General features: G+C 40.9%; 2 protein-coding genes across 4 annotated transcripts; both read right to left on the bottom strand.

Moving 5' to 3' along the window:
* Positions 1 to 11: 11 nt before the first annotated feature.
* Positions 12 to 11810, bottom strand: LOC139409057 (PWWP domain-containing DNA repair factor 3A-like). 3 transcript variants are annotated; one of them, XM_071153722.1, is made up of 16 exons: positions 11581 to 11810; positions 11177 to 11256; positions 10913 to 10983; positions 10737 to 10807; positions 9660 to 9868; positions 9032 to 9113; positions 6070 to 6207; positions 5879 to 5949; positions 5666 to 5745; positions 5287 to 5347; positions 4291 to 4366; positions 4071 to 4121; positions 3478 to 3728; positions 3181 to 3381; positions 2855 to 2943; positions 12 to 2755 (listed from the first exon to the last, which is right to left on the bottom strand). In XM_071153722.1, exons 2-16 carry the CDS (start codon positions 11231 to 11233, stop codon positions 2683 to 2685), a joined length of 1581 nt encoding a protein of 526 aa, XP_071009823.1. In that variant the 5' UTR covers positions 11234 to 11256; positions 11581 to 11810; the 3' UTR covers positions 12 to 2682. The 3 variants fall into 3 exon arrangements, with proteins under 3 accessions (XP_071009823.1, XP_071009822.1, XP_071009824.1); XM_071153721.1 differs by having other exon boundaries at positions 22 to 2755; positions 10737 to 10831; positions 11581 to 11775; XM_071153723.1 differs by lacking the exon at positions 11581 to 11810 and having other exon boundaries at positions 22 to 2755; positions 11177 to 11383.
* Positions 11811 to 13267: 1457 nt separating this feature from the next.
* On the bottom strand, positions 13268 to 18842 carry LOC139409058 (uncharacterized). Its single transcript, XM_071153725.1, has 5 exons — positions 18146 to 18842; positions 17109 to 17205; positions 14562 to 14715; positions 14277 to 14398; positions 13268 to 14070 (listed from the first exon to the last, which is right to left on the bottom strand). Coding segments are annotated over exons 1-5 (957 nt in total). The 5' UTR covers positions 18728 to 18842; the 3' UTR covers positions 13268 to 14068.
* Between the last annotated feature and the right edge of the window lie 1420 nt (positions 18843 to 20262).

The raw sequence follows: 20262 nt of genomic DNA on the forward strand, positions 1-20262 counted from the left end.
TGGGTTATGTAGGTTTATATCTTTTACCTTTAACTAGGCATGTTATTTTTTATTTTTATTAATAACAAATCAATACATAAAGCACATGAGGGAACACAAGCATACATAGATTACAAACAATAGACAATCGAGCTAGGGGGTACAATATCACATTACAATTACACAAGGACCTTAAGGGACATGCATATACTTACAATTCTAACAGCTTTTTTGTTAGTAGAGCATTTAACCGTCTTAAATTACAGTTCAATTTATTTTTGTAGGGTACGAAAATGTGGTTCTGTTTGTAAATTTACATTTGTGTATATGAAATTTGGCCAAAAGAATAATGAAATTACCTAAAAATGATTCTGCTTATTTCTATTGTATGTAAAGAATCCAAACAGTACATCTCTCCACAATAGTGTAAAATCTTCATAAATGTGTTCAATTATAAACCTACTGATGTCTTGCCACAGTTTTCTTACATGCATACAATGCCAAAAAAGATGCACAACTGTTTCTGGGTGGTCATTACAAAAGGAGCAATTTGAGTTTATGTTTTCCTTAAACTTCTTCAAATAGTGGTTGGCAGGATAATATTTATGAATAATTTTAAAGGAAACTTCCTTAATTTTGTTAACAAGTAGGTATGTGTGTGGCAACATCCAAACTTTTTTCCAACAGATATTATCAATAAATCCATTCCAATAAAGCATGACATAAGGTATAGATAGATACAACATCCTGCTGAAACAAGAATCGTATCGCTCTGTTGTTGAATGGACCAAAAGAGAAACAAATCTTTCCTACTGATGAGTCAACAGGGTCAATAGAAAGTAGGCTCTGAGGGTCAGGTCTTGACACGTTACTGAATAATAAAGCAACACCTGAGGGAATGGCATCTAAAACAATTGCAAAATCTTTAGGTGTTACAGGGACCTTGTAAAGTGATAAGAATTCTTTATAACTGAGTAAAAGACCCTCTGCATTTACCAGTTGGCTCACCAATAGGATATTATTTTGGAACCAATATTCTAAAAACAGAGAGGTATTTTTATACAATATATCCCGATTATTCCATATATAATATCTGTGTGGAGAAAAATTGTGTTTATAAATTAAGGACCATGACAAGAAAACCTGCCGATGAAAAGCAGAAAGTTTCACTGGACTAGGCATGTTAGTTAAGAACAAATTGTTATTTACAATGACAGTCTACACCGGCCAAACCCTAACGAATTTGTAACCAAACACTGGCCAAAACCTAACTCGCACCAATTGTGCGCAGCTATATGGGACTCCCAATCACGGTCGTCTTGGCAACAGAGAATATATGCAGCAAACACATATATGTGTAAAAACATCAACGTAATTTTTTTGCTTTCATCCTGAGATCCGCTTTGTGCTTTGGCGATACAAACATACCTCAATCAGAATAATAGCAACAAGTTTAAGAAAATAATTGTAAAGGAAAATACATTGAAAAGAAACAAACCACCACCGTTATAGCTATTTCAATTTGTACATGTATCTCTGCCCATCACACAAGATGATCAATCATGCCAAATAACTAGACCGCGTGACAAATTACCTCATTTCACTTTAACTGGTTGGAATTTTGCTTTTTCAAGAGCTCTACATTTGCATCTGTATCACCAATTATGGCAGGAAGTTGAGTAACATACCGAGTATGCAATTGTGGATTCCATTCAACTGTAGCTCCAGAAAATAATTGTTAGGGGGGAAAGCCATGGAAAATAAACAAACCACCACCGTTACAGCTACACCAATGTACACTGCACAAACATATAAATGCAACATGTAAAGTGTTGGTCCCATGTTTCATGAGCTGAAATAAGAGAATTTAATGTTAATTTCTCTACCATTAACTGCCTCACAACCACAGAACACGTGTATGGCGTCATGTAGGTGAGTGGTTTGCGATGCCAACGTTGTGAATAGAGTGTTCCATGGTAGTGGTGGGGTTATGGTACGGGCAGGCATAAGCTATGGACAACGAACATAATTGCATTTCATCAATGGCAATTTGAATGCACAGATACACTGTGACAAGATCCTGAGGCCCATTGTCATGCCATTCATCTGCCGCCATCACCTCATGTTTCAGCATAATAATGCACAGGCCTCATGTCGCAAGGATCTGTACACAATTCCTGAAAAATGTCCCAGTTCTTCCATGGCCTGCATACTCACCAGAAATTGAGTCTGTTTGGGATGCGCTGGATCGTGTAAGCGTGTTCCAGTTTCCGACAATATCCAGCAACTTCACACAGCCATTGAAAAAGAGTTCCACAGACCACAATCAACAGCCTCATCAACTTTATGTGAAGATGTGTCACGCTGCTTGAGGCAAATGGTGGTCACACTAGATACTGATCCACGCCCTTACCATTTTTATAAAGGTATCTGTGGCCAACAGATACATATCTATATTCCCAGTCATGTGAAATCGATAGATTAGGGCCTAATGAATTTCTCAATTGATTGATTTCCTTATAGGAACTGTAACTCAGTAAAATCTTTGAAATTGTTGCATATTGCGTTTATATTTTTGTTCAGTATACAAATGATTGTATTGAAAAATAAAGAGTATGTAACCTATAAACACATAACCTATGAACAATATAAACACTAGTGGCATTAGCCAATGCAAACCCGAAACAGAACACACAACTCTTCTTATTCTTTATCTTTTCTGCAGTGCTTTTTCTTCATCTGCTGCACAATCATAAGGTCAAACTCCTCTCGCTCTCTGAAATGATTAAAGGGAAATACTATCAGCAAAATAAAAACAAGCTACAGTCCATGAAATCACAAAAGATAACAGACAAATACAGTGTCAACCTCTCACCTATTACTGATGCCAGGCCCTTGTGAGTATTTCTCTTCAGCCTTAACCAGGGATATGTCATCGACCTCCGAGATTCCATGAATGACAGCCTGAAAATATCAAACTTGTGAGATGGAATAAAATAAAGGACAGTTGGAGAGCATAGGATACAAAAACACATTTGAATTACATATAGTTCTGTATTTGCATACTACTCCAAGAACACTAGCCTGGTCGCATTTGAATGCGCTTCACTGTAATAGCTAACTCTCACAATTGTTGTCATGCCATTTGCGCATGTACAATTCTAGGACCAATCTGCAACAACGCTCAAGACATTGAGTCACCTCTGGTAAGAGCACTTCGAGGATGAAGCGGATCTGATCTAACTCTGGCAGACTTGGCAAGGCTTCCTCCATGATGCTCCTGAGATAAGTGAAAACCTGCTCCACCTGCTGGTCCGTCTCAAAGTAGGGGTCCACTGCTTGACCACTGGCCTTGCGGAAGGCTTTCAGCCACTTGGACACCACCTGACCGCTGATAATAGCCTATGATATGGAGAAAAGAGAAGAAAAGATGCCTAACCATTGCCCAGGGATAAGCTGTTTTACTCTCTTCTTCCCTCAGCTTACTAACTCTCTGACCTGCAAGTGCCTTTCCACGCCTCTTTTATCGACGATGAACTGCAGTAGTTTGTCGTTGGCCCGGTCCCGTGCAGCCTTGGCGCGGTCAGGTAGCAGTCTCTTGGAGACCTGTGGCTCCTGGTCACTGCCCTCGGTGGTCGCATGGTCTTCCGGAGTCCCCTGGTAACTTCTCTGGTCCTCCACGTCTTGACTTGGCGAGGCCAGATAACTGTCAGATGGGCCGAGAAGGTACAGCTTTCTCATAGGGATGCCTGGCGGGCAGGAGCACAAATAGGAGTTATACAATGGAATTGGCAATAATTATTATACACTGACAATCTAACAATGTTAAACAAAAGTGTTAAACTTTCATAATGGTTCATAGAGAAGAATGCCCCATTGTTATCAACCAGAGTATGGAGGTTCCTGTCAAGAAATGTTGCTCCATATTCTCATTCTACTATCGCCTCCTTGGCACATGGTTTGTTTTGATAGTTGTTCCTGCCAGTCTGTGGAAGAACCTGACTTGCTTGCTTGTACCTAGGAATTCGCATTAAATAGCAATGAAATAGGTACAAAAAATGACTTTGAACACAGGCCATTTCAAAACTTACTGATGTCATCAGCAACATACTCAACGAGGGAACCGGAAAATGAACCACAACCTGGGGGAACAAATGCATAAACATTTGATTCACTGGTCATTCAATTATATGCAGGCTTAGAACCTCAATTGATTGAAACACTAGCTACAGAACATTGTGTACTGCATATCCAACTGAAGACATTGGACAGAGTCAAATCCTAACCTCCTATGTTTGAAGGTTCTCTTACCAAGGCGAATTCTATAGTCCCCAATAAGCTTCAGGCAATAGTGGATGGCAGTACCATATATCTCCTTGGCTTTGTCCTGTGAGAGATACCCACATTTCACCTCACATTTCACCTCACATTCTCCATACATACATCAACTGAAGTAACAAATAAACAATAAGTAAATACAAAGCAATTTCAATAGCTAGGTTTCCATCCAATTAGTGACTGATTTTCATGTAAATAATCTAAAATCTGCAGAAAACCAATAAGGGCATTTTCCCACCAGAGATGTGTTTCCCTCAAATTGACTTGTTGCGGATAAAAGGCAGTGAGAGATGACATAGCGCACATAAAATTAACCTTAGGTTTCCATCACATTTTCAACTCTACTGATGGTTTTGTCACAATTTTTTTTGTGTTATATAGCAAATCTACCCACTCTGGTCTTGGCACATGCGCCCTAGCCAACAGCTCGCAGATACAGTGCAGGTATAGCCTACATCACAGGATTATTTTGGACAATACAGCGATATTATTTGTATTTGTCAAACGGCAGACAAGCATCGATTATCATGTCATCAGAATAAGATACTAAACATTTATTGGAAAGGAGCATCAAGCTCATCAAGGTGCACTGTCACCGCCCTGTGAATTATTTCATCTGTAGCCTAATAAACTGGATGCTTTCCCGAGTCATAGTGGGAGGACGACCCGTCATCGCGTGACTCCACGTTTACTTCGATATGATGGTTATTATCTCAATATTTCTTGCATAATACAATTTACAGGCATGAAAAGATCACCTTGTCTAGCATGTTTGATTTTGTCGACATTTGGAAAGTTGGATGCTTCTATCTGGACTGTCGTGCCATTTTTACCTAACATGTACTTCACTTGCATAAAAAGGTTGAATGGAAAACAGGATCTACATGTCAATATTTGGAAGTCAAACATGGCACATTAATGACATAATATTTATCATATACTTTAAGTGCAAGTAAAGCAAAATCTCACCACCAACTCATTTGACTCCTCACAGTCAAAGGGCTTGATATTCTTTAAGGAGACCTTGACGCTAAAGAAGGGCAAAATAAAATGTTTTATTCATCCTTCAAAGTCGTGTCACTAAATAAATATGTGACTAACCTTGGAGCCACAGTAGGGCAGAACTATGCGAAAGATTCATGTTTCCTTCCTACCTTCTTTCGTAAAGACCAAATTCCGTCAGGTTACAGCCATAAAAATACATATTCGTCTTGTTTACATAGAGATAATTTGTTACAGCTAATAACAGCACATGAAAACAGCTTCCCAGCATAAATGAGGTTTGAAAACATCTACAATATCATCTTTCATATCTACAATCATTATCAGTTTTACTGAAGATGCTCACCTCTTCCTCTTCTGTGTGAAAAGAAATGTGTCGATGAACACGACGCTGGCTTTCTTCTCTTTGCGGGAAACATACATGATCTGACGATGACATGAGAAGCAAACATGTCATACATGCAAGTGTAAGTCCAGTCCCATTCCAAATCACTAATGATAGAAGAAAGCATACTAGGAATGAGTAGGAGTGAAAATCAATTGGACTAATGAAAATTACCATAGCAGGCCAGAAGGGGCAACGTCGATATTTACACCAGACACAAGCTCCCTTTGTGATGGATAGGGTTTCTGGGGGGGGCACAAAAAGAAAATCATCCAATCTTTCATAACAAAGTAAACCAATGAAACAATATCATATAGACTTCATGTGAGACATGCAGTTTAGAGAGCAGTGTAAAACTAGCTTACTCTTTGGTGAAATGAAACTGGGTAGGTCATCATCCTCCAGACTACTGTCCTCCTGTTCGTTGAAGGACACTTGGAGCGGTTGCAGTGGGGATGAAGAAGGTGGAGTAAGGCTCAAATCACTTGACACATCGGCCACACCTAGCAGTGACACAAATTTCACATGTACCAACTTTTTACAATCTACAATCTTCAAATGGAATATTCAAGTGTTCCTGCTTACATTGAATGGCATACAGTGCATTCGGAAATTATTCAGACCCCTTGACTTTTTCCACATTTTGTTTTACGTTACAGCCTTATTCTAAAATGGATCAAATACATTTTTCCCTCATTAATTTACACACAATACCCCATAATGACAAAGTGAAAACAGGTTTTTTGAAAAGTGTAGCAAATGTTTTTTTTTTTTTTTTTAAACGTATTTACATAGGTATTCAGAACCTTTGCTATGAGACTCGAAATTGAGCTCAGGTGCATCCTGTTTCCATTGATCATCCTTGAGATGTTTCTACAACGTGATTGGAGTCCCCCTGTGGTAAATTCTATTGATTGAACAGGATTTGGCACACACCTGTATATACAGTGCCTTGCGAAAGTATTCGGCCCCCTTGAACTTTGCGACCTTTTGCCACATTTCAGGCTTCAAACATAAAGATATAAAACTGTATTTTTTTGTGAAGAATCAACAACAAGTGGGACACAATCATGAAGTGCAACGACATTTATTGGATATTTCAAACTTTTTTAACAAATCAAAAACTGAAAAATTGGGCGTGCAAAATTATTCAGCCCCTTTACTTTTAGTGCAGCAAACTCTCTCCAGAAGTTCAGTGAGGATCTCTGAATGATCCAATGTTGACCTAAATGACTAATGATGATAAATACAATCCACCTGTGTGTAATCAAGTCTCCGTATAAATGCACCTGCACTGTGATAGTCTCAGAGGTCCGTTAAAAGCGCAGAGAGCATCATGAAGAACAAGGAACACACCAGGCAGGTCCGAGATACTGTTGTGAAGAAGTTTAAAGCCGGATTTGGATACAAAAAGATTTCCCAAGCTTTAAACATCCCAAGGAGCACTGTGCAAGCGATAATATTGAATAATATTGAAATGGAAGGAGTATCAGACCACTGCAAATCTACCAAGACCTCTAAACTTTCAGCTCATACAAGGAGAAGACTGATCAGAGATGCAGCCAAGAGGCCCATGATCACTCTGGATGAACTGCAGGGATCTACAGCTGAGGTGGGAGACTCTGTCCATAGGACAACAATCAGTCGTATATTGCACAAATCTGGCCTTTATGGAAGAGTGGCAAGAAGAAAGCCATTTCTTAAAGATATCCATAAAAAGTGTAGTTTAAAGTTTGCCACAAGCCACCTGGGAGACACACCAAACATGTGGAAGAAGTCTTTGATAGAGACATACCCCAAGCGACTTACAGCTGTAATCGCAGCAAAAGGTGGCGCTACAAAGTATTAACTTAAGGGGGCTGAATAATTTTGCACGCCCAATTTTTCAGTTTTTGATTTGTTAAAAAAGTTTGAAATATCCAATAAATGTCGTTCAACTTCATGATTGTGTCCCACTTGTTGTTGATTCTTCACAAAAAAATACAGTTTTATATCTTTATGTTTGAAGCCTGAAATGTGGCAAAAGGTCGCAACGTTCAAGGGGGCCGAATACTTTCGCAAGGCACTGTATATAAGGTCCCACAGTTGACAGTGCATGTCAGAGCAAAAACCAAGCCATGAGGTCGAAGGAATTGTCCGTAGAGCTCTGAGACTGGATTGTGTCGAGGCACAGATCTGCGAAAGGGTATCAAAAAAATAATTGCAGCATTGAAGGTCCCCAAGAACGCAGTGGCCTCATCATTCTTAAATGGAAGAAGTTTGGAATCACAGTTTGTTAAAGGGCACCTAAAGGACTCTCAGACTATGAGAAAGAAGATTATCTGGTCTGATGAAACCAAGATTGAACTCTTTGGCCTGATTGCCAAGCATCATGTCTGGAGGAAAACTGGCACCATCCCTAAGGTGAAGCATGGTGGTGGAAGCATCATGCTGTGGGGATGTATTTTCAGTGGCAGTGACTGACTGGGAGACTAGTCAGGCTCGAATGAAAGATGAATGGAGCAAAGTACAGAGATCCTTGATGAAAACCTGCTCCAGAGCGCTCAGGACTTGAGACTGGGCAAAGGTTCACCTTCCAACAAGACAACGACCCTAAGCACACAGCATAGACAATGCAGGAGTGGCTTCGGGACAAGTCTCAATGTCCTTGAGTGGCCCAGCCAGAGCCCAGACTTGAACCTGTAAAATAGCCTCAAACCAATGCTCCTCATCCAACCCGACAGAGCTTGAGAGGATCTGCAGCGAATAATGAAAGTCCCCAAATACAGGTGTGGCAAGCTTCTGGCGTCATACAAAGTACTGAGTAAAGGGTCTGAATAATTATGTAAATGTGATCTATTTTTTATATTTGTTTAATTTGTAAAAATATCTAAACCTGTTTTTGCTTTGGCATTATGGGGTATTGTGTATAGCTTGATGAGGGGGGAAAACTAATTTAAACATTTTAGAATAAGGCTGTAACAAAATGTGGAACAAATTTTATTTGTCCCATGCGCCGAATACAACAGGCATAGACCTTAACGTGAAATGCTTACTTACAAGCCCTTAACCAACAATGCACTTCAAGAAAAAGAGTTAAGAAAATATTTACTAAATTAACAATAAAATAACTAACGAGGCTATATACAGGGGGTACCGATACCGAGTAAGAGACGGTAGCACCAACATTATGAACAAAATAAGTTACAAACAATGTGAAAAAACACAAAATACCACAGGTGGTTAGGAACCCATAAAACGGCAGTTATCCCCTCCGGCGCGCTAAAAGTCAAGGGGTCTGAATACTTTCCGAATGCACTGTATGCAATTAGAACCTATTTGGCTTACTGTGAACAGTGACATTCTCTTGAGCTGCACCCGGACTTGTTTTTTGAGAGGCACAATCGTTGTTTCCCTCAGACTGAGGCTCCTGTGGGGACATAAACAACATCATGGCATGGTTGTTATGATGGCCTTATTAACTCAACTGGCGTCAAAAGTAGTGGAGAGCCATATTAAGGCATTGAAACAGTTGCAGTGGTGACTGACTAGTTCTCGTGAATTTAAAATTGTCTGTGTGACATTTGTGTCTAGTGTCAAGTTTGCAGCACAGAAGTACCTGTGTCTCAGCGTGCCTATACATAAGTCTGAACTTGGCTGCCCTTTGCTTAGGTGTCTCATAGGCATCCCATAACTTGTAACTGGAATGGCCTGAAGTGTTCTCTGGTGATGTATTGAGAATTGGACTCTGTCTGGCCTGCTTTGGTGGACTGGTATCCTCATTCTCACTCAAATTCCTAGAATTCCACAAGCTGGAGCACTGGGCTTGCTGGGTCCACCATCTGACTATTGCAACACTTCCTTCTAATCTTAAGGGCTTGTGAAGACCTCGTTTGAGCGCTCTTCAGTATCTACTACTACTACTGTCTCTAAGTTTTGTGCTTTCCTGGTCTGCTTCTGTATCACTTTTGCTGACATTTGCTCGGATGACGCCTCTTGCTCTCGTTTCTTGCTCTTCAGGCGCCAATGGCAACTGTTGGTCTCTTCCCTTTTCGGATGTTCTGGGGTCTCCTAACACCAGAGTGCTGCTCGTCTCTCCTGAGGGGAACATATCCAATGCCAAGCGCAGTGCTCTCCGGTATTTCAATTCTCTTATTGGGTCCCTCCTTTTGGAAGCATGATCACCTGCGCGAGGATGAAAGATACTATTGTTGTTCAGTCTTCACGAGTTTGGGATAAGAGTGATGTGGGAGATTTAAGTGACATTGTATGCAAGCACACATGATCATATTGTAACCAACGATCATATAATAGCAAACAAGGCATTGTAGTTGACATGTATAATCTCATATGTTAGCATCTTTACTCTTATCTGATCCCATGATGTCCAAAATATCTGCCCTTTACACTAGATTATCAATCATGCCAAATAACTAGTCTGCGTGACAAATTAAATAATTTCATTATAACTGGTCAGGTCTTCATTGTTTTCCAAAATCAAGAGCTCTGCTTTTGCATCAGTATCACCAAGTATGGCAGTAAGTTGAGTAACATATTGAGTATGCAAATGTGGATTCGACTCAACTGTACAACACTTTGTCCTACAAGTACTCACTAACTCAAGGGCCTACTTACGGGAAGTCACTCCCTAATCTGAAATGGTATCGGAATTAAATTATGTAAATGTCTTGACAATTGCTGAAAGTGAGCCAGGTTTATAATTACAAAATGTTTATGATCTCAACGGGACAAATTGAAATGGAACCGAATGTTGACTAGAAACACTAACACACAAAGGCCTAGGCAGCTACAAGGAAATAATCCCTGCTTCAGATGGCTCATAGGTGATATGGGAGATGAGGTTGGACAGTATAAAGGTGTAAAACTCTGCATATCTCAAAAGGAAATGAGGCTCATTGTACACGAACAGAGCCACTTCCATTGTCTCTAGTCATGTGACATAAGATAACTTGTGGTTAGGAGGAAGAACTGACTGGCACTGGTTAATAAATGAAGGTACTGTATGTTGACAGAGAAGTGTTGTGGGACTTACTCAGATGTCCAGAGATGCTCTCGATGCATTCTTGGGTCAGGGCTTGTGTTTCCTTCTGCTGCACCCACACTCTGCAAAACAAAATACACACTCCTCTAATGGTTATTGATGAATGTATCCATGTCAGAGCGAGAGAAGTGTACTAAGTTTGTCAATAACAAGAGGTGCCAGCCTACCTGTGACCTTCTCCCAACATTTCCACTTCCATATCCTTCTTCCTCTTGGAATTGCACACTCTTCTCAAAACCTTGTACAAGTGAAACAATAGCTGTATGTGAAACGGATGCTAAATACTGCACCCCTTCCCTCCAAAATACTGTACTAGAGAGAGCTTTTGAGAACATGTGTACAGATTCCATCTGATACTGACAGGGATGTGTGGTCATTTGTGTATGTGCACGTATCCAAATGATGTTAGCCTGGTAATGTCTTTGCCTTACCTTAGCTGGCCAGTGGTGGCCTTTCCACTTGCATAGGAGATATTCAGATGCTTCCATGTAACTAGCTAGCTAGCCAGAATCTGCAGGGCGACAATCTCAATGTAGTGAGCATAGAATTAAGAATGAATATTATCATTCTTATTAGTATGGCTATGAGGCTATCGTCTAGCTATGACGTTTCAAAAATATTACTGGCTGATATTTGATAGCTCGAACCAAAAAAACAAAAGTCCTGCTACTATTTCCTAAATGTTCCTTAAGTAACTGTAGTTGATGGGTTTACTGTTCCTTCGTATCAAAACAAATCCTAACCACTTTCGCATTTGCAGTGGGCCAGTCAACTACTGCCGTAGTTCCCTGACATACCACGCAAAACGATTTTGCAGTATATATATGTTACTCACTCAGTTGATTGAGGTGTGACAAGAATGAGTTTATCCAGTCACCAGATCAGCTAGGCTACAATTTTGTAGAAATTAGGAGAGTACTGTAGCTAGTTGCTACAGTACTCACGTTAGCTAGCTACTGTCAGGGATAGTTCCGAATGAAACTTTACCACATGCAGAACATAAAGTTCCCTCCATATTCAACTCTCGTCTCCTGGCCAGCCGCGTCATACGCTGCGTCAGACGCTGCGCACACGCAAGCAGACTTGCTTTGGGGAAGAAGCAGGCTACCGGTAGGTACAGTGTGTTAATCAAAACATAATACGATAAGAATTACATGGCGTATCCAGAATTTAATTTTCGTAGCAGGTTCGGAGAATTTACACGTGCACCTTTTAGCAGACACTCTTATCCAGAGTGATTTACTGGAGCAATTAGGGCGAAGTGCCTTGCTCGTGGGAACATTTTTCACCTTAGTCCATTCAGGCGACCTTTCGGATACTGGCCCAACGCTCTAAACCGCCAGGCTTCGTGTCACCCTACACAGCAGGTTAGCATAAATAGCATAGCAGGTTATGACAATTAGGTAACGGCTAGGAAAGGGGTTAGGGTTAGTTAAAATGCAAAAAATCACCCAGAAACAACGGAAAAAAAATACATTTCGGCGATTTATGCATCACTTCCGTCCGTAGCTGTAGTCAATCTAGTCACAACCTAGTTTTACTATTGCCACTAAAATCACCGACTGTGAGGCTAATATAATATTTCCAGGCTGCATGTTTAGCGAGAGGGGTGTTATTTCAACAAAGTGTGCGCTGTAAGGGCAAGCCTGCATTAGCATACATTTGTCGATGCATCTGTCCAGACAGTACAGTAGGCCTCTGGCTGCTACCAGACCCCCTTGTGTGAGGGCCTGTAGAGGGCACTCCTTGCTCGGATACAGGACATTCCAAAGCCCTAGACCAGTAATTTATATGGTCGCAGGCCAGGGCAGTTATGATGGGGACAGTGTCCTGCAAAGGGTGCCCACCTCCAGGGGGCCCCCGTGATAGCATATGAACACGTCATAAGCAATGGCAAATTGCAGGAAATTTGCTTTAAAACAGCAGGAAATGTGTGTTTAGCTGATTCATAACAGTAGTCAATCAAAGGTGTAAATTAATTTGCCTAACAACTCAAACTGAATTCTTCCGCTGCTCAATGTTCAATGACACATTTTCTAAACGTCGCTTTGCCCACATGTTTTCTGGCTCTGGCCCAACCCAAAATGTGTAGAATTGCAGGAAATTTGCTCTCAGCCTCATGACAAAAACTGTAGAATGGCATTATAAAACTGCATTTATTTTCTGACAATCTTTTTGTTGTTGTTTTTGGGGGGGCTGGAGGTCCCTTGGAGGTAGGTGGCCCAAATGCATTATTCTGGCCATGGTGAACAGTCATCGCAGATCATCTCTAGTACTTGTAGCCAGTGTAGGTTCATTCTGGTGTCATGGCCAAATTCCCAACCTAGGCTTGGCTCCTCACATTATCATTCCCAGCTCACTGTGAACCCCTCTCCTTTCCACTACATTCAACAGGTCGTTGTTGTATTATGAATGTTCTTCTCAACAACAACTACCGGTATGTTCTTATTTTTCCCATTTAAAATATTGGTAGAATATATAGTATAGAAATTAAAGTGACAAATGAATGGCCAGCTCCAAAATAATTGGACAGACTTTATTTTATGAATTCCCCCTCCAGGACAGCTTTTGTTTGTAATTTAAAACATGGTGCAAATTAATCATAAATGAAATATATAAAAAAAACAGTACACCAGGCACAAAATATTATCTATCTAGTGTCTTCTTGATACCCAATCCCGTCGCGCAACTCCTCCACCTCTTAACCCTCCCCATCTCACCATCCCATGGACATAAAACTGTTTATTATAGGGAAGAAGGTAAACTACAACCAAAAAGTAGGAAAGAACTAGTAGGGTAAACAAAAAATGGGGGGGGGGAGAAGTCAAGACAGGACAAACAAGAGACGACCAGACAGTACTTATAAAGTACATTCAAACATTTACACACAAATAAATACAGAGACCTTTAACCTAAACGAAAGTGTGCTTTCTTGAAATATCCCAAAAAATGAGCATTACAACCCTAAGTATTCAATTAAATTGTAGCCTAGGTAAGGGTACGGTTCAACAATAAAATAAGCCAACATATATAAATGTGAGAGTGGTAAATGCAGCTGAAAACCATTCAAAAGCAACAAATAAGTATAACCCTTTTGTCCAGGACTAAGTTTTACCATTTTTGTTTAACAATTCTTAAAATATAATTGAAAAAGAAACAAAATAAACTATAATCATTGACCGATTCCCCAATTAGTTTCCTAACAGTGAAAGATGTACAGCAGTGATATCCATATAATATCAAGTCCAGGTCCCTCCTATTGTCCTGGAGAACAGTGTTCCCCTTGAATCGTCTTCGCTGACCCCACTGGCTATGCATTATGTTCCTGGAAACCACGTGTAATTAAAATATTTTATCACATTGAGATATGGATTATAGACAGTTGCAGACAGTGTCTATGAATATCGACTCAAACAAACTACGATTTATTATATGCTTGTTATGATCTTTGATTTATCTTCCACACTGCTTATAAGCCTCCATGGCATTGAATAATGATGCTTAGTTAGCACCCTGTGCTATTACACTCACATGTTATCAATTGCAGACTGACGCAGAGGACCACGGCCAAGGCAAGAATGCTAGTCTGGGGTGCGGCAACGCCGTCATCCAATAGTTCGGAGGCATGGCCACCGTCCTTTTTGCACTTCTGCCTGTAAATATAACCATGGTTCAAGAAACAATATCGACACTCATAAAAGGTAAACCAGCCAGGCTTATTTAGCTGATTCATAACAGTAGTCAATCTGAAGGTGTAAATTCATACCAGCTCAGTGTAAATCTGTACCAGCTCAGTGTCACTGAATTGATACTTACAGCTGCTTCTGTAAATACAGCTTGCTGGACTCGCAGGCCTTGGTCTGGCTCTCGGCTGCTATCCGCTGGCTCTCAGCAGCTGAATGCAAAGCCACACAGGACGCCCACTTGTGAGAGGCCTGTGTCAGGTTCTCGTGAAGTAATTCAATGTGCTCTGAAATCATAATAAGGCCTAAATCAGAACATTGAGTGACAGAAATAAAACATGTAATCTGTGTTTACCACAATACGTTTTGAAATTCAGTGACAGTGACATTTAATGCTAAGGCATACTTTGTGTAGTTAAGGCAGTTTTCGATGTCTTCTTTGATAGACAAAAATAGGACATCCCTAGTTCACATAATGCCTTATTAACTTATAAGGTCATGTCTGGCCCTAGGATTGCTTATCAGTATGAGTGGTGTACTGTACATGGCTCCATGACGTCTCTTAACTATTTTGGGAATTGTCTGGCAGCAAAGGGGTTTCACTCACATTAGCTGTGTTTTTCTAATTTTCCAATGTAGGCAAGACTGCAGCAATAGATGCTAGCTATGCTGTTTGACAGGGCTCTCCCAGGCAGCTAAAATGTTGTAAACGTATTTCTCATTAAGACCCTGTTGAAGGCGGGGTGCCTGATATTTATCAGAACAGGCATCTCCCCTTTCACACAATGTGTCATTTCCATATCGCCTTTACTCAGGAACTTATAATTTCCTTCTGTTGTTCAAAGTCAGGAAATCTACTGTAAAAAAAAAAGTCACAGCTACTGTATTTATTTGCTAGCCCCTTGGTTACAGCTTACTTAGCTCTGGAATACACTTCTTATCTGTAGGGTTTTCAGCATTTAGCGGTTAGCGGTTAGCTCACACCCCTTGAGTTTTGTTGTGTTACAGCCTGAATTTAAAATGGATTAAATGTAGATGTTTTTGTCACTGGCCTACACGCATTAACCTATAATGTCAAAGTGGAATTATGTTTTCCGAAATTTTTACTAATTAAAAATTCAAAGCTGAAATGTCTTGAGTCAATAGTTATTCAACCCCTTTGTTATGGCAAGCCTAAATAAGTTCAGGAGTAAAAATGTACTTAACAAGTCACATCACTCTGTGTGCAATAATAGTGTTTGACATGATTTATGAATGACTACCTTGTCTCTGTACCCCACACATACAATTATTTGTCATGTCCCTCAGTCGAGCAGTGCATTTCAAACACATATTCAACCACAAAGACCAGGGAGGTTTTCCAATGCCTCGTAAAGAAAGGAACCTATTGGTAGATGAGTTAAAAAATATTTTTTTAAAGCAGACATTGAATATCCCTTTGAGCACGGTGAAGTTATTAATTACACTTTGGATGGTGTATCAATACACCCAGTCACGACAAAGATACAGGTGTCCTTCCTAACTCAGTTGCTGGAGCAGAACAAACCACTCAGGGATTTCACCATGAGGGCAAGGGGGACTGTGAAACATTTAGAGTTTAATGGCTGTGATTCAAGAAACTGAGGATGGCTCAACAGCATTGTAATTACTCTACAATACTAACCTAATTGACAGAGTGAAAAGAAGGAAGCCTGTACAGAAAAAAAAATTCCAAAACATGCATCCTGTTTGCAACAAGGCACTAAAGTAATACTGCAAAACATGTGGCAAAGCAATTAACTTTTTGTCCTGCTAAAAAGTGCTATGTTTGTGGCAAATCCAATACAACACATTACTGAGTACCACTCTGTATTTTCAAGCATAGTGGTGGCTGCATCCTGTTATGGGTATGCTTGTCATCGGCTGTTGTTCCTGAGTGGCCTAGTTACAGTTTTGACTTAAATTGTCTTGAAAATCTATGGCAAGACTTGAAAATGGCTGTCTAGCAATAATCAACAACCAACTTAACAGCGCTTGAAGAATTTAAAAAATAATAATGTGCAAATATTGTACAATCCAGATGTGCAAAGCTCTTAGAAACTTACTCAGAAAGACTCGCAGATGTAATTGCTGCCAAATGTGATTCTAACATGTACTGACTCAGGGATGTGAATACTTATGTAAGTGAGATATTTCTGTATTTCATTTTTAATAAATTTGCAGACATTTCTAAAGTCATGTTTTCACTTTGTCATTATGGGGTATTGTGTGTAGATGGGTGGAGACATAATCTATTTAATCCATTTTCAATTCAGGCTGTAACACAACAAAATGTGGAATAAGTCAAGGAGTATGAATACTTTTAATGGCACCGTAGAAGTAGCCTGTGTGACTGCTTTTAAAGAATGGTAAACAGATGGGAGGGCTAGTGAAGACATTCACTATGCTAGAACTTGCACTTAAATCCTAATTTGTCATCAGTTTCCAACGTTTGTAATCACAGCCTCAGATGATGTACACTCATTTTTGAAGGCGCAATATCCAACCAATGTGTATTTATTTACCGTAGCTAGGGTGGTTTCTATGGTTACAGGGGAAAATTCTGCTAAGAATATTGTGGCTGAGAAAGTGCTCCTTTCATGGTAGCCAATACCAGAGGCAAAAATCCCATACCCTCCCACCGTGACATCAATTTTCCTACCTTGGTTTAGCATGATTTCTGAAGTGAGGTTTGCCTCGATTTCTTTATGCGTCTCGATTTCTTTTTCCAGGACTGTAATGTTTCCACCCAAAATAACCTGCAACAAAGACAGTGGTGGTCATTGAGTAACTCCTCAGGAATTCCCAGAACTAGTTAATACAACTTCTGTGAACATTGGCACAGTCATCCCAAGGAGTCCCTCCTATCACATATTTGAAATGCTGAGTGAAAGCAGGCTTGTGACAGAACCAGGTTTGGCTATGAGAACAGCCTCTGAAAACATTCCTTTCATCCAGCGTTTTTATGTGAAACAACACCAATGAACACATTTACTCTAATACAGTATCTATGAAGAAAAGAAGTGGAAATAATGATCTCATCAAAGACAACGGTGAAAGATTAAGACCTTTGTGCTTAAAGAACATGGACTGCTGCCAAAATGGCAACATTTTCCTTACATACTTCTGGTCAAAAGTAGAGCACTATATAGGGTGTAGGGTGCCATTTCAGACACAGATGTGGTGTGCCCTATTTCTGCTTTCCCTCTTCTTCCAGGAAGGGTTGATCTTGACCTCTTACCCACTCCCTGGGAAGGACTAGCTGCTTTTAATATTTTGATTGCTGCATTTGCAGAGTATTTGCATAACTGTCCACATTAAATGGATACTGTCTGTCCATTGTGCCTCTGGTTGTTATGTAAAGGCCTAATGTGGATTTTCGGTCTGCCATTTATTTTCACAAGTAATTATTTGGCCTGATGATACAGTAACATGTTTTGAAACTGTGACAAACAGTCAAATGGAAATGGTATTAAAAAAACATGAAATCATAGCCATGCCTGTTTAGATTAGGTTTGGATGTCCAATCAATCTAAAATGACACATCAGGTACAACGGAGAGGGTAGAAGAAGGAGAGAGGCAGAGGATAACTGGCAGCTTGAGGGATTGAGCAAGTCAGTTGTAACCTCAGGCCTGCGGGAACCAGAGAGGGGAGTAGGAGGGGAGGGAAAGCAAAGCGAGGCAATGCAAACACTCACGTTTTCCTGCCGACAGTCATCCAGGGACACGTTGGTCTGTCCCAGGTGCTCCAGGAGCCTTTCTGTCTCCCTGAGCTGCCGGGTCTGGTTGGCGTGGCCCTCCTCCACCATCTCCTCCAGGGCTGCCTTGTTCTTGGCGTACACCACCCTGGCCCCCTCGTGCTTCTCCGTCAGGGTCTGTAGTTCAGCTCGGCACTGGCTGGCACTCTTCATGTCCGGAGAGGTGGCCCACACCACAATGATGATGAGGGAGATTACCGACCACAGGGCCAGGCAGGCGATCACAATGTTGCGGGTGGTCTGGGATGACTTGGAGCTGGCCATGGTGAACAAGAAGGTTGTGGTGGTGGTGCTGAGGATGATGATGATTGGAAAAAGTTGATCCGGAGTGTTTCCTGTCCTGCGGGAGGTGTCTGTGTAAAGAGGCAGGAGGTTCCTCTCAGAGTGAGTAACTGACTGAGTCTGTCTAAAGGATGAACCTCCCCTAAAACTCTGCCTCTGCTGGACAGGAAAGGGGTGTGGCCCTGGCTCTCCCCCCTCTGCCCCCCCCCCCCCCCTTTCCTCCCACTCTGTTCCCTTCATGCCCTGATAGGGGGGGCAGTAATTAAAAAGGAAATCACAACATTAGACACGAGAGACAGAGAGAGGAGATTTGAGCTGTTCCCACACACACTGCGTCAGCTGCAAGGAACACTATGAGGGGAAATTAAAAGCAAAACTCGAAAGTGCCTGGTGTAAAGCTGTGTTTTTCCCTGAAAGGGTGTGTGTGTGTTTCTGTTTCCATTTCTCAGTCGCAGAGAGAAACCTGGCAGGACTCCCAACTCCACATAGAGCTGGCCTTGAATGCAGCTTCGCGTGGAGAGTTCAGTCACACAGCCTGTTTTGGTTCTTCAGCTATGTCTTATTTTAAACACTTTCACAAGAGCCTGAGTGCAGTGGCTGAGGCAGCGACTCAGTGTTTCCTGAGCTCATTCCAGCAGGGCCCTAAGAGAATCCATGGCACACAGACACACCCCAAACAAATCAGGCAACCCAGTTGCTATGCTCTTAGAAAAAAGGATTTAGGATAACCCTTTTTGATTCCAGAGAGAACCCTTTTTGTTTCCACAAATAACCTTCCTACATGGAACCTTAAGAGTTCTATCTGGAGTCAAAAAGGGTTCCTCAAAGGGTTCTATGGGGACAGCCGAAGAACCATTTTAGGTTCTAGATAGACTAGGGGGGAAAAGGGTGCTGTCTGCCCCCTTCATCAACAAATTACGACATTAAACTGAACTCTGCTCCTGTTTGAGAATGTAATCTGTATACCCGTAATAGATAAGGATGTAGTTGGATGCATTTTGGTTGTATGTATTATTTTCCTCTGTCACAATCTAAACTGACACCAATGTTATGCCTTTGTCATGCATGTTTGATTTCATAATATTGAATTCCTCTGATCAAATACCCATCCAAGTTCCAGATGAAACATTCCACAGTAGTCTGAGAAAGGAATGACTCACTTTGCTTTTTCAGCTACCCTCCTATGTGACAATAAAAAAATAAAAATAAAAAGGGCCTGGAAAGCACAACTTCCTCACTCTTTGTCCTCATGAACCTCTTTGCCAAAACATCCAAAAATGGTAAGGAAAATTAAGAGGATGTGGAAATGAGATGGCTCTTGGTTGGATACTGAGTGAGCAAAACATTAGGATCACCTTCCTAATATTTATTTGCACCACCTCTCCCGTTTGCCCTTAGAACAGCCTTAATTCGTAAGGGCAGGGACGCTACAAGGTGTCGAAAGCATTCCACAGAGATGCTGGCCATGTTGACTCCAATGCTTCCCACAGTTGTGTCAAGTTGGCTGGATGTCCTTTGGGTGGTGGACCATTCTTGATACACACGGAGAGTGGAAAATCAAGCAGCATTGCAGTTCAAAGGCACAAATCTTTTGTCTTGCCCATTCGCCCTCTGAATGGCACACAGACAATACATATCTCAATTGTCTCAATGTTTAATAATCCTTCTTTAACCTGTAACCTCCCCTTCATCTACACTAATTGAATGGGAGCATAGCTTTCTCCCAGTCAGTCTATTTCATGGAAAGAGGTGTTCCTAATGTTTTCTACACCTCA

Source organism: Oncorhynchus clarkii, chromosome 5 (assembly GCF_045791955.1).
Source record: "Oncorhynchus clarkii lewisi isolate Uvic-CL-2024 chromosome 5, UVic_Ocla_1.0, whole genome shotgun sequence".
NCBI classification, from domain to species: Eukaryota; Metazoa; Chordata; class Actinopteri; order Salmoniformes; family Salmonidae; genus Oncorhynchus; species Oncorhynchus clarkii.

What these genes read in the sequence shown, in the direction of transcription:
- LOC139409057 (XM_071153721.1), bottom strand. Translation starts at nt 11,233, where the DNA reads ATGGAAGCATCTGAATATCTCCTATGCAAGTGGAAAGGCCACCACTGG. An exon ending in TTCACACAGAAGAGGAAGAG is followed by an intron (nt 5,348 to 5,665) that starts GTGAGCATCTTC and finishes GCCCTTCTTTAG; the next exon opens with CGTCAAGGTCTCCTTAAAGA. An exon ending in GTATGTTGCTGATGACATCA is followed by an intron (nt 3,729 to 4,070) that starts GTAAGTTTTGAA and finishes CCTGCCCGCCAG; the next exon opens with GCATCCCTATGAGAAAGCTG.
- LOC139409058 (XM_071153725.1), bottom strand. Translation starts at nt 18,727, where the DNA reads ATGAAGGGAACAGAGTGGGAGGAAAGGGGGGGGGGGGGGGCAGAGGGG. An exon ending in AGAAATCATGCTAAACCAAG is followed by an intron (nt 14,716 to 17,108) that starts GTAGGAAAATTG and finishes TTATGATTTCAG; the next exon opens with AGCACATTGAATTACTTCAC. An exon ending in CTGTATTTACAGAAGCAGCT is followed by an intron (nt 14,399 to 14,561) that starts GTAAGTATCAAT and finishes TTATATTTACAG; the next exon opens with GCAGAAGTGCAAAAAGGACG.